General features: G+C 41.1%; 1 protein-coding gene across 3 annotated transcripts in view; it reads left to right on the top strand.

Annotated features, from left to right (window-relative positions):
* abca12 (ATP-binding cassette, sub-family A (ABC1), member 12) overlaps positions 1-13,191 on the top strand; it is a 69,570-nt gene extending 56,379 nt beyond the window's left edge. For all 3 annotated transcript variants that reach the window (XM_078261668.1, XM_078261667.1, XM_078261666.1), the window contains 13 exons: positions 1,314-1,491; positions 1,624-1,739; positions 3,274-3,436; positions 3,641-3,894; positions 4,241-4,445; positions 5,931-6,040; positions 6,866-7,016; positions 9,234-9,368; positions 10,291-10,394; positions 10,651-10,743; positions 11,000-11,105; positions 11,383-11,520; positions 11,985-13,191. In XM_078261668.1, the coding sequence (XP_078117794.1) occupies positions 1,314-1,491; positions 1,624-1,739; positions 3,274-3,436; positions 3,641-3,894; positions 4,241-4,445; positions 5,931-6,040; positions 6,866-7,016; positions 9,234-9,368; positions 10,291-10,394; positions 10,651-10,743; positions 11,000-11,105; positions 11,383-11,520; positions 11,985-12,089 (1,858 nt within the window). In that variant the 3' untranslated portion in view covers positions 12,090-13,191. The remainder of the gene's footprint in view (positions 1-1,313; positions 1,492-1,623; positions 1,740-3,273; positions 3,437-3,640; positions 3,895-4,240; positions 4,446-5,930; positions 6,041-6,865; positions 7,017-9,233; positions 9,369-10,290; positions 10,395-10,650; positions 10,744-10,999; positions 11,106-11,382; positions 11,521-11,984) is intronic.
* Positions 13,192-13,454: the final 263 nt, after the last annotated feature.

The raw sequence follows: 13,454 nt of genomic DNA, 5'->3' as shown, positions 1-13,454 counted from the left end.
TATCCTCTATAGTTAGTGCTGCCCTCTCAAACGCCCACCGCATGTCCTTCCCTGTTTTTGTCTCTCCTTCCCACTCGGTCACACTGCAAGCTTCATCCTCATCCTCTTTTTCAGCCTCATGCAGCTTATTCTGTTTGGTTGGTGGTGTTGTGCCCCAGCCAGAGGCGAGGGCTAAAAAAGAGAGCATGGGAGATGAACAGGTAGCGGCATTAAGAAAGTTGAATGAGCGCATTGGGTTGAAAAGTAACTGAGGTATCAAAGCCTCAGCTGGTTGTCTGGGGTCTTGTCTGGACAATAGGCTCTGCAGCCACACAGCAGCAGCACTGGCTTACTGACTATACAGCAATAGCAGTGAGAAGTTGTTCTCTACATCAGTGGTTCCCAACCTGGGGTCCGGGGACTCCTCAAGGGGGCGGCAAAGATCACAGGGGGTGCGCAAGTCTTTATCTGGTTTGAGGTTGAGGTAAAAAAAAATATTTGCACGTTTAACAAATTATGATAATACACTAGAATATATAATGTATACAAAAGTCGGTATAAAAACTATATATTTTTGTTCTCGCTTAAAATTGTAGGCAGGCTACTTAGTAGGCCAAACCTCCGGGACCTCTTAACCTGTGACCCTTGCTGTCATCAGGTCAGCTGCTAGCTGCTATCATCCTTATTTTACCTATTTTCACTATTTTATGAATGAAACATGGCGGAGAAACGTAAAATTGCTGATAACTCCTCTCTATCAAAAAAGAAAGTAAGGCTCTATTTCGAGAGTTACCTCAACTTCGGTTTCTGGGGGGCTCAGCTTTTCTTAGACATAAGTAGGGGGGGTGCCAAGGAAAAAAGGTTGGGAACCACTGATCTACATGAAGCGAGCTGTTTCTGTTGCAGTTATTATCTTGTCAGAGGCGAGGCACAAGCATCTCTTTTAACAAAGCTGTTAGTTATTTATGAAATTCTATTTATTGTGAGCCACTTCAATAGCTCAAATGAGTCAGGTCCCAGCAGGGAACAATATGATAGTTTGTAGGAGGGCTTTAATATGGGCCATTGTTTTTGGAAAGGAATTACACCAGGTGGCCTCATTCAAAGTGACTCAGCACCATATTGATTCGTTTGTGCACTTTGTCGTCCGTGCATCTAAACCTGTAGCTACTGTAGCACTGCAGCCTTAAAGTTCAAACTAAAGTAGTACAACACAACTTTACATGCAGGGATATAATGGGCAATAATAGAGTTGATGTGGTCGGACATGGCTGATAATTAATGATGCCATTGTCGTCACTGACATCTGAATGATCCTATTATTTTCCTCACAGTGTCCAGGGAATTCTTCATATTCTCGTGGCCGTGTGTGTGCTGACGGGTTTTTCAATCACGACAGCCAGCTTCGCCATCTATGAAGTCAGCGAACACCACAGCGGCTCCAAGAGGCTCCAGCACATCTCTGGCATCAGCGAGCCTTTCTACTGGGCTGTGAACTTCTTTTATGACATGGTAACATCTTCTTATCAAATATAACACATATTATTACATAATTATTAATATAGTGATTCATTATTGATTTGGAACTCCTTCCAATTAAATGACGTGCCTTCATGCTACTTCGTGTCCCATCTTTTTTCGCAGGTCATGTATTTAATCCCTGTGACCTTGACTGTTGGTGTGACCGCAGCCTTCCAGATTCCAGCATTCACTGAACGGCAAAATTTGGGCGCTGTCACCCTGCTTCTGGTACTCTTTGGGTGAGTAATTTGGTCTCTCAGCTGTCTCAGCTGTGCAGAACGTATTCACAGGGACTTTAGAGGGTTGATTTACAAAGCCTACCAAAATAATGACTTGTTTGTTCATGAAGAATAATAATAATAATAAGAATAATAATAATAATAATAATAATAATTTGATCAACTAAAAGGTTTCTAGAAAAAGCATGTCCTCACATGCACATTGTATTTTCTAGCATCCACTGCATGTTATTTTGTGTGCCACTAAGTTGTATTTACTGCACTGAGCTGGAGGCTGGCGGCTGGCGGCTGCTGCTCTTCAAACGCAAACACAGCTCCATTTTTCAGACTTTCTTGCAAAGACAGATGGTGGTAGGACTGAAAGGCTGATAGAAAAATCACTACCAACATGTTTATCCTTTCAAGCCAAAGACGGTAGGGAGAAAGGAAGGGAGGGGGGATCAGGAAGCAACATGGCTAATGACAATAACAATGGTGTAATCTCACAATAGAAATGTTTTACAATTAATCTGACACTGGGATTTAGGTTTTTGGAAAGGTGCCAAACCAATGAAACGCCATGTTTCCTCAAATCTGGGTTACTGAGATTGTTTACATCATTCCCTAAATGTAGCTAAAACTTAGTGTCATATGTTTCCTGTTGCTGTCGCAGGACTCATCCTAAACCCTAGATCTTAGGAGGCCAAGTCAGCACTCTGCTTCTCAATTATCAGACAGATGTCTCCCTCCCAAGCAATGAATAATCAGTCTGTCAGGCAGCACCCACCTGGTCTGGTCTGCAGCCTTCTTGCTTCTGTTCCTTGTCATGGCTTGGCACCAGCGGTCTGCCTACCAGGCACTTTTTTTGGGCATGGCACGCAGATGCTTTGTCTCTGTCTGGCTCTATCTGTTAGTCTCTTTTTTTCACACCCTACTTTCTCCTTCATCATTTCTGTCCTTCTCCCTCCTTCTCTGTCTTGCTGACCCAGACACCCCAATCAAATGAACAAGCAGATTGTGTGAGAGAAAAGAGAGAACAAAAAAAAGGAAAAAAGATGTTCTGCCACCAGGGGAATAAAAGGGAGAAGTAATTCATCTTCCTCTCTTTTGGCGTCATTGGTGAATGTTTACCCTCCTCATGGTGTGGTATTTTTTCTCCTTTCCTTTTCTGTATACTTTGGTGTCTATTTTCATCAGGCTCACAGCTGCTCTGTTTAGTCGGTGAAAGACCTGAGCCACTTCAGTTCCAAATGCAAGGTCATGTCATTTTATTTTAGAAGGAGTTTTTTTTTCTTGTGAGGAGGACTGTATTAATTTTCCATATCCACTTTGTGTGTTTGTCTTTGTGGGATTTCTGTATTTGGAAGCAACTCAGCGAGATTACAGCAGGGCTATTTTATTGTGTGTGTGTGTGTGTGTGTGTGTGTGTGTGTGTGTGCGTGTGTGCGCGTGCGTGCATTTGTGTTTAATGCATCTGTGTGTCTATCTGTGCGTGATTGAAGTTATCTTTACTTAATGCTGTGTTTAAAGTATCCTGTCATTGTCAATTCCTCAGGTTTGCTACCTTCCCCTGGATGTATCTGTTATCAGGCGTATTCAAGGATGCGGAGATGGCCTTCATTGCCTATGTGTGCATCAACCTCTTCATCAGTATCAACACCATCATGTCCACCTCCATCCTATACTTTCTGGGTGAAATTTCAATTCGCAATTCTGAGGTCAGCATAAACTATCTGAATCAAGATGCCTTTTGTTAGCAGCTGAATAGCTGAAGTAGTTAAATGCACACTTAAATGTGTGAATGTCCGGTCCCTGTAGTTGCAGACGAGTATCACATATCCAGTGACAGGGAACTGAACATTATAATTCAGGATGAGCCCCCCCCTTCTCAATGTCTTTTGTTCTGTCTTTTCCTGCTGCAGTTTGTCAAGGAGATCTTCAGCAGGCTGAGCAACGCCTTCCTCATCTTCCCCCAGTTCAACTTTGGGAACGGGCTGATGAAGCTGGCCAGGATGAACGTAGAGGTCCAGCTGCTCAGTGGCTACGGCATTGACGCCTATCGGAACCCATTCTCCACAGATGCCCTGGGCTGGATGTTCATCTCCTCCTTCATCCAAGGCGTGGTCTTTTTCACCCTGCGCCTCCTGCTCAACAGGTTTCTCATACGCAAAGTCAGGTGAGGAAAACAGAAGCTTGAGATGGTGTGGTATGGTGATAACGTGAATGGCCTTCAAATCCTGTGTTACACATCCAGCCTTGTAATTGAATAGAGAATACTCTGTTTATAGAGAATATACAAATGAGTGGTTGAATATGCATACAAGTTTCTTAAAGTAATTAAAGAAAATTAAATTAAATTTTAGAAAAAGGAAAAAAAATAGCCAAAAGCACTGGGTCCCGAAGATACGCCTAAACCAATTTAGTTAAAAAGTTTCAGTCAATCATATATTTAATGCCGCATTTCAACTTCACTTCAACACATAGTAGTTACCGTACAATAAAAAAGTACTTTTCCTTTGCAGGAATCTGATTTGTGGCAGAAACACGGTGCCACTGGTGGCTTGTGAGGAACAGGATGTGGATGTGGCAACTGAGCACCAACGGGTGTCCAGTGGAGAAGCCAGCACAGACATACTGCAGGTCAACCAGCTGACTAAGGTCTATCAGCACCTCGGGAAGAAGGTCCATGCTGTCAAGAGGCTCTCTTTGGGCATCCCTGCAGGAGAGGTAAGCCTTAAGGCCCTGACACACCAACCCGATAATCGGCCATCGGTCAGTCTGGCGAGGTCAGTGACTCGAGTCTGTTCGGTGTGTTCTGTGCCGTCGTCCGTCGGAAGGGCCGTCCGCTTTCATTTTGGCCGATTTGACAAGTTGAATTGGCGGGCAGGCAGTTGGACTCAATGACCAATCTGATTGGTGGAGTTCTAGCCCTTGACTAGCGAAAATCTACTCAAACTGACCTTTGTCAATCAAAAAAACAGACAGATTCAGCAACTGTATGGCCTATTTCTCGCTTGAAATGTTTTCAGAAACACGTTTCGGTGAACTATTTTCGTAAGATACAAGATTGCATTCTGAACGAGCCGCCATTGATGGTTGGCTTTGAAATTTGGGAGAAGCCAGACCCAAATGACGCGTTCATTATTTCCGGATTTAATTTTTTGGGCGACAATACAGATTAGCGCCGCCTGCTGTTATGGAGACGTATCACGTCTCGCGCACGCACAGAACGTTTTTGACCTTGGGGAGCCAACTGATCAGTCCGACTGCCTTTTCTGCCAATGGTCGGCCGTCGGGTTAGTGTGTCAGGGCCTTTAGCCTTTGCCCATAGTAGGAATACAAATGAAACCAATCCAACTCAGTAGGATAACGAAAGTGGTATTGCGTAATAAATTACTGTTATCATCTTCTTGTGACAACAGCATGACTCTAAACATCCAAATAATCACAAAGTCACTGGTATTGCTTAAGAGCTGTCAATCGGTCCTGGTCACTTTGTGTAACAGTAAAGACTTAACTTACATTACAGCTCACTGTTGGTGTTTTAAAACTCAACACAGTTCACAGTTGAGTTTCAAATACCAGGAAACACATTTAAGGATTTGGAGGCACTTTTGGCTACTGAAACAAATTCAGGTGTATTTACATATAAACTAAAAGAATCAATGGTGGTTTGGGCTAAGTTACATCACAGCACTTTCACATTCATCCAGTGGACGTCAGTCAAAGGTGATAGATTTAATGTTTAATACACATTTTATCTCAGAGCTTATCTTTTTAACCACTTTCATAGTAGTCTTTACAATGAACAGTACTTACATTCTCACAGGCTACCTTCATTCTTCAGATAGTCTGCAATCCATGCTCTTACTGTCATAAAATTGCATTTAGTTTGACTGTGCCCCTGCAGTACTGGAGGCGCCTCTAGAGAGCACATCACATAAATCACCAGCTGGATTTGTCTGTAGGAAATACTACTGCCATGCCAGTAATACATATTTATCGTTTGTGACCAAAGTTGTCCAATATTACTAAAAATCATATCCCTCTGCGTGATGGCTGGCTCACCAAGTGTATTGTGTTTTTCAGTCCTTAGATCTGATTACTGGCCATTATATCTATGTAATCTTGGAAAAAGCCTAGCATAGCATTATAGTACCGTAAAGTGTACAAATGCTTCATGATTTCTAAGCAATGGTTGGTCGCTTACAGTGCTTTGGTCTCCTGGGAGTGAACGGAGCAGGAAAAACAACCACCTTCAAGATGCTGACTGGAGATGTTAGCCCCACTGATGGCACAGCACAGATCAGGGACTGGGATGGGTAAGCTGATCATGATGATTTGTTCATCATCATGCACATACAATGCAAACTTGAAAACAAAAATCGATATCATGACTACTTGTGTTTTTTGCCTTTTGAGTAACAATATCAATGTGTTTTTGCTATCCCTTTTCTCTGTTTCTGAGTAGAATAAAAAAAAAAAATAGAATTTTTCTATCTTTTTTAGTCAAAAATAAATCATACCTGTACAAGTGTCAGGCTTATGCTACAGTAAAGAAATACAGATTTTAAATTAGATAAAGTATTTTATTGGTTAAAGCTTTATAGAAACTGGCTGCTGGCCATGTTTGCCCTCTTGCTTTTCCTTCCGTTTATACTTGTGGCACTGCATGCACATTCCTAAATACATCAGGTTCATATTTGATAACTTAAAATATATTCCTGCAAACTAAAGATGATTTATGAGAATCACCGTAGAGGACACGACAGGAGCCATCACAGGACAAAGCTTTGATTTCATGTGCCCAAGCTGCACTGTCTAATGAATCAGAACTAGATTTAATTTGCATAACACGTATATCCACAAATGGGGGATGTTATTGCCTCCCACCAGCCAAAATGTGTACGTAAACTTTAGCAAGTAGCAGCTTTTTCTTATACCCAAATCTCAGGCTCTCCTATACAGGTATAAACCACTGTACTCATCAGTCAGGCTCCCCCATAACAGCGCTGTTGTTAAGTTGTTTGGTGGGTATTCCCAGCAGGCAGCAGGGCTGACGGAACACCCTACATGTCCATCTGACCTACACCATGTGGTGGATGCCACTTAAAAAAATATGTCTTTCTTTATCTTCTTTTCCCCAGGCGCTTGGTCGACATCATGGAGGGCTGTAACAAGGGAATTAACATTGGCTACTGTCCCCAGGTGGATGCGCTGGACAATCTGCTCACTGGAAAAGAACACTTGTACTTCTACGCTCGCATTCGAGGCATCTCAAAGAGGAAGATAGACGGGGTAAGGAAGAGCTGCAGACTCTGTGTTGCTTTCCAAAGCTAGTGACAACACCATCCACAAAATGACATGGGATCTGATATGAATTCAAAGGTGCACTGCCACTGCAGGACTAGTCACTGTTGATTCCTCCATGCATACTTACTCAGAGGGTGTGAAGTGTTGAGTGATGTGGGCTGAAAGCTGTGCTATCTGTAGCAAAATGGGAAAGCTTTTGTTGTCAGCTCGTGCAATCCAAACTACAGAATTAAGCTGATGCTTTATGCTTCACTGCAGGCAAATTTACATTTAAACAGTACTTTGATGATGAGAGGATCATGTCACTTTAGCCCCATTCTTCCCATTTATCTTTCTGAGAACTAATCAATCTTGCCTCTGTGGTGATTACTGAGTGTGCCTGCCTTTCACTGCTGCTGCTGACATGAGAGGAATCTGCAGAACAGCCAATCAACAGATGATGTGATTTTCCATCTTGATTTTTTTTTTCTCCCCAAAAAAGAAACAGAAAAGAAACAGCTCTGAGGTGTGCAAAATTGTGTATACATAAAAAACTTCTATCTATGTTTGTCTCTCTCTTTACGCCACTTCACAACTTTGGATGCAGAAGTACAACATTGATTGTCTCTGACAATCTCAGTCATATTATAAAGAGAATCACGCAACACACAATAGCAAGGATGCTCGTAGATACACACACTTACACAGACAGTGAAGCACAAAAAATGGATCTGTCTGGCTCTAATCGGCATCGCTGCTGTTGTTACAGCTCCTCTTCTCTGGTCAGGGCAGTGATAACAATGGTTATAATGGCCACAGCTTCGGTGATGGGCTAATTCACAAAGATGAGGTTATTTATAGAGTTCCTCTTATGTTGTCTCCCGCTGAGAGTCCCCTAGCTGTGGATAATGAGACAAGCCTTAATGGGGTCATTTCGCATTGACATGATTTTGTCAGGCTTAATGAGCTGTTACATCAAAGGTAATAGAAAGCGGCTTTTATGAGAGAACGTTAGAAAATAACATATTTTGATGTAAACCAGTTAGGTATATGCCATGCTGTCAGTGCTAATCTTTGAAATGTAGCTGTGGATACTGTGTATTTGTCTAAAGTATGTAATGTCCTACACCGGGATCATTGAACTCAGAATCTTTCATAAAAATCAACACTAAAGGCAAATCCTCTTACAGAGAAATACAGATAATCTTTAGTGAACAGAGCTATCTACTGCATTGGCTTGCTTCATTGATCTGGTTCCCCAACTTGCCAACTAATGTAAAATCACCTCAAACTATTTGAAAATAAGCCAGAATTTACAGCACATTATTTAATGTGATAAATAGGCAAGCATAGAGATTTTTAAACAACTGACATGGTTATAAGCCGTTAACTTTTTTTTTTTTCCATTCCTGCTTTCAATAGGGTTTAACACACATGATTAATTGATATGCACCAAATATATTATGCTGTGTATGTTCCTGTTCTCTAAAGATGCATCCCTCAAGACAGCATGGAGCTTAGATAGAATAAAGTCGCCAAGTAAAGTCATCATTGTTGTACAAACAAAATTAAATATGCATGGGAGTTGGACAGATGGATACTTCAGTTATTTGCAGTGCAGCTGGACAGAACAGGAGGGGGCAATAGCATGAAAATAATTATTAAGTAGCCAATGAGTTGTAGGGCTACTCTTTTCCCTCAGAAAAGCTTTCTGTAAATCCACCTTTTCCTTCCGTGATCAGGTCCTCAATTGTGTGTAGTGGAATATTGGACTTTTTCCTCCAGAGAGAGGTCCTCCAGTTGATTGATTAAAGTAATGGAAAATCAACTTCCTGTAAAGGTCTGATGTTGTTTAGATCTGCCGGAGCCAAAGTAGGGGGTTTGACGTTCTCATGTGCATGAAACTGGGGAGCAGCATACTGGTCTATGAAATTAGTCTCATATTCCTTTATGGTCATAGAGCCATGCAGAGCAGTCATTAAACCTACTGACTCCCAGTATATGACTGCAAGACCATTACATATCTCCTACACTGATTAGCAGTTTGCAGAAGACACAGCTTGGAGGTTTCCATTACCTTCCTTCAGCTATAAACCTATTTGGAAAAGGACAATGCAAATTACTATTACCTTAAACGACTATAGTTTTCTATCATTTCCAACTGTAAATATGGTGTTTATCTTGTCCATCCACTGTATAATCCCTTGCATGTTTCCTTTAAAGGTGGTGACCTACCTACTGAAGAGGCTGCAGCTGAGCTACCATAAAGACATCATTACTGATGGTTACAGTTGCGGCACCCGCAGGAAGCTCTCCACTGCGCTGGCTCTAGTTGGGCATCCGCAAATCCTGCTCCTGGTGAGGGCACACCTGTCCGTGCCGCTGTAGCTGACACCAGACAGCAAATATTAAACTAACTATAAACAACTGTTCTTCCTGAAAGGGTCTTTGAAGTAAAGTAGATATTGATTCCCTAGACTTGACAGATCTCACATAGTTAATTAGTCTGTTTACTCGGGCCCACCCAAGGGTGGTCTTCCCCGTTAGCTTTCAGCTTTACTTCTACCTTATGTCTCTAACAAATCCTCCCTTCTCTTCCTCTCTCTCCTTCCATGTATTCTCAACTCTATCCATTTCTTCACTTTCCTTCATTGTTTTTGTTATATTGTCGACATTTTATTTACGGGATTGTTCCTCATATTCTGCTCTCTTGGTGTTGGCATTCTAAACTCTGGTCAATTTGGGAAACATCCTCCAAGCTAATTATGTTTATCCTTTTTTTGAGTAAAATTCTCATCACCCACTCGACAGCCATTTTAATTCCAGAGTTCACCTCCCTACGTGCACATGTTCCACCAAAACAAGTTCATTCCTGAGGCTATTTTGCAGAGGCACTGTTGCTGCACCCAGCTCTTAGCGCCGCCCAAGACAATTGTGATTAGTTTAAAGAAATGCCAATAAACCAGAGCACGATTTTCTCCCATCCCGGAATGTTGTGTGTACCAGCCAGACCTTCCTTCGCAGTGCTGTGGAGATAGGTCTGTCAATGCGAGGCTACTTTGTCTTTAATACTTTGCCTCCCATCCTATTTTACAATTATACATTTGTGTCTACTCTTTCTCGTTCACCCTGACCTTGTTTTTCCCTTCTCCATACAGTTTTTCCTTCTCCTATGTACTGCACACCTTTTGCAAAACACTGCCCTCCTCAATTAACTCCTTGTTTTCTCTTGATCTCTCCATCTTGATTTCAACCTTCCTCATTCCTCCTCTCTCCGCAGGATGAGCCAAGCTCTGGCATGGACCCTCGCACCAAGCGTCACCTGTGGAAAATCATCTCTGAAGAAGTGAAAGGAAAATGTGCTGTGGTCCTCACCTCTCACAGGTTAATGAAGTGAAATGTGAAATACATCACTGATAAAATTCTAGTATTTTAAATACACAAATTGTTTAGGATTAGGGCTACAACTACAGGTAAAGAAAGTAAGGTGGGCTTTCCCCCCACAATATACTGTAGGATACTAGGATAAGTACTAAATGTATTTTTGGCATGTACTGTAATTACTAATGGCTAATTGTTGTATGCTCAAAAGGGTCCTAGTGTGACCTTTTATCTTTCTCTCCTTGTCTCCGTCTCTCAGCATGGAGGAGTGTGAGGCACTGTGCAGCCGTCTTGCCATCATGGTGAAAGGTCAGTTCCATTGCCTGGGCTCCCTGCAGCACATTAAGAACAGGTTAGTGACCTCTGCTCGTCCTCCAATTTAGCCGTTACTGCTCTCCCCACCCTGCACCTACAACCTCCTATTCTTCCCCCTCTGTGGTCCTTTGCGGAACTGAATGCTCAATTTTACTTGTAAAGCTTGATTTATGGTTCTGCGTTGAATTTACGCCGTAGGTACGTACTAGGTAGAACACACACACACCACCTCACCCCCACCCCTCAGACATATAATACCACAGTGCTTTGGTCATAAAATCTCCTTTGTGCAGGTTTGGCAGTGGGTTCACTGTGAAGATGTACTTGGCCGAGGCCTCCTGTGACGCAGAGGCAATCACTGGCTTCATGCGGCGCCAATTCCCCAGCACTTATCTCAAGGTGAGCTTTGCTAGCTATCCAAGAAGTTAAGAGTACTTGTTAGAGAGGAGAGAAAAGTATACATTGCATAGCAATACATTGAAGTTGTATGTATGATGATGAGCGTGTAAGAAGCATGAATTTATATATTATTATTTAGATACTCTAGTGTTTGATGTTTAGTTTGCTGAAACTGGTATAAACAGCTGTTCACTGTGTTTTACAGAATTTTGGTTACACAGAGATCATATTTCAGAATATTTAACCCTTTTCTTGTGCATTATTTCTCAATACACAGGACCAGCACTCCTCTATGCTGGAGTACCATGTACCAATTGCTCCTGGAGGGGTGGCTGACATCTTCGACCAGCTGGAGTCCAACAAGAATGCTCTGCAGATCAAACACTTCTCTGTGAGCCAGACCACACTGGATGAGGTGAGAAAAAGAGACAGGACATAAACAGAGACCGAAGGAGAACTAGTGTGAGGCTTTGTATGTGGGTGGATGGCAGCGAGGGACAGAAAAAAGGGACAGGAGATGAGGAAAAAAAGAGAGAGGGTGGGAGGGGATGCAGAGACAGAAGAAAGCTGAGTTGGGAGTGAAAGACTGAGTTGAAAAAGTTTAAAAGAGGGAAACTGACAGAGGGTATGCCTGAGGGGAAATAAATGGAATATGAGTTGGGGAGAGAATCCATGAGCTTTATATGCAGCCAGTGCTGATAGTCTTCAACTACTCTGCCCTTCTGGGGCTCTGGGATTGGAAGATACCATTGGCAGAATGAAGAGAGGGGGATCCGGGAGGGAAATTGACCAGCAGATTAAATAAAATTATGGAGTTCAAAGAAAAATAATTGTTTTTAATATTGGCATGACGCTTAAATTATTACTGAACCTTCACAGGTCTTCATCAACTTTGCCATGGATAAGATCGGGATGGAATCCATATCACTTGACAGCGAAGATGAATGTGATGACCTGGACTCCATTAAAGCAGTAGAAACATAGAGCTGACTGCCATCTTTCCTTAACCATTTTGTCTGTGTCCACTATAAAATAAAGCGCAATATGTGTTTATAGTAAGTCTGCCCTTACTATATATGTGAAAAATAAGAGTTTAAGCCATTAATGTTTTCAAAATACTGATTCTGTTTTGAAAGTGTCTTGACTAATCACATAAAGGGCAACTATTAATTAAAAGTAGAAGGGGATATGCACACATACATGCACGTGGAACATGTTGATATACATTGAAGTGTCTTATCTAACATGTCACACAGCTGTTAACCTTTAGCTCTCCAGATCTTAATATTTATGAAGGATAGGATGAATCATATAGACGTTTAATTGTCTGTGGGTGGGGCACTGCTTATTTATAGATTATTATAACATAGTAAATAAAAAAACACTGTATTCTCTATTTAGAATAATTTTCATTTTGACCAAACATTGCAAAACATGATTTTACATCATCTTAAAGCATGCACTCACTAAACTAAATGTTATTTCTTTTTTTATCTAACGTACATGTAATTGTGCGTATTAGGGCCACATGTGAAAATGTATTGAGTTCTGAGTTTAAAGTCAGAATTATGACTTTAATCTCATAATTCATTTTTTAAAGTCAATTTTTATTATTTTTTTAAGTTTAAAAAAAAGAAGTCAATTTTTATTATTTTTTTTAAGTTAAAAAAAAAGTCAATTTTTAGTTTTTTTTAAGTTAAAAAAAAAGTCTGAATTCTGAGATTAAAGTCAGAATCCTGACTTTTTCATCAGAATTCTGACTTTAATCTCAGAATTCTTTAAACTCAGAACTCAATATTTTTTTTCACATGTATGTGGCCTGAATCATCTTCTGTATATTTGTATTATTCTAATAAAGCTATTTTCAAAACAACTACTGTTTATTTGCCTATTGTAGGCCTACCTGATTTTCTGTGTCTGTGGTTTGAGCACCAGATCACATTCAAGAATTTGATTTTGCTGCAGTTGGTAGACCTAAACCACTAACATTCCAGCTAATTTCTTATGACTGTATTACAAATATGAGATTCGTTTTTGCGGTTAAATTGCATATTTGTATTCAGAAATAAAGTAACTTTCGACTACGGATTTTACCTTTTTTTTGTTGTTGAGAGAAATAAAATTCCTTCCACCTCGTCGTGCTTGTGGGTGGTGGAGGCATGGATGTATTAAGAGGACCTGAACTACGTCATACGTCATTGCCGTGGTTTTGGCAACCATCACTGGTTGGTTACTTCCATAGACATATGTCTGGTTACTTCCCTTTACGGTGGTAAAGTTGTTTTTATATTGGACATTGGATATTCGATAAATCTATTATGCGGCTTGCCATTTTTACCTATTCATGTC

The sequence above is a fragment of the Sander vitreus genome, chromosome 11 (genome assembly GCF_031162955.1).
Source record: "Sander vitreus isolate 19-12246 chromosome 11, sanVit1, whole genome shotgun sequence".
Taxonomy (NCBI): Eukaryota; Metazoa; Chordata; class Actinopteri; order Perciformes; family Percidae; genus Sander; species Sander vitreus.
This window is presented reverse-complemented; position numbering and strand designations above follow the sequence as displayed.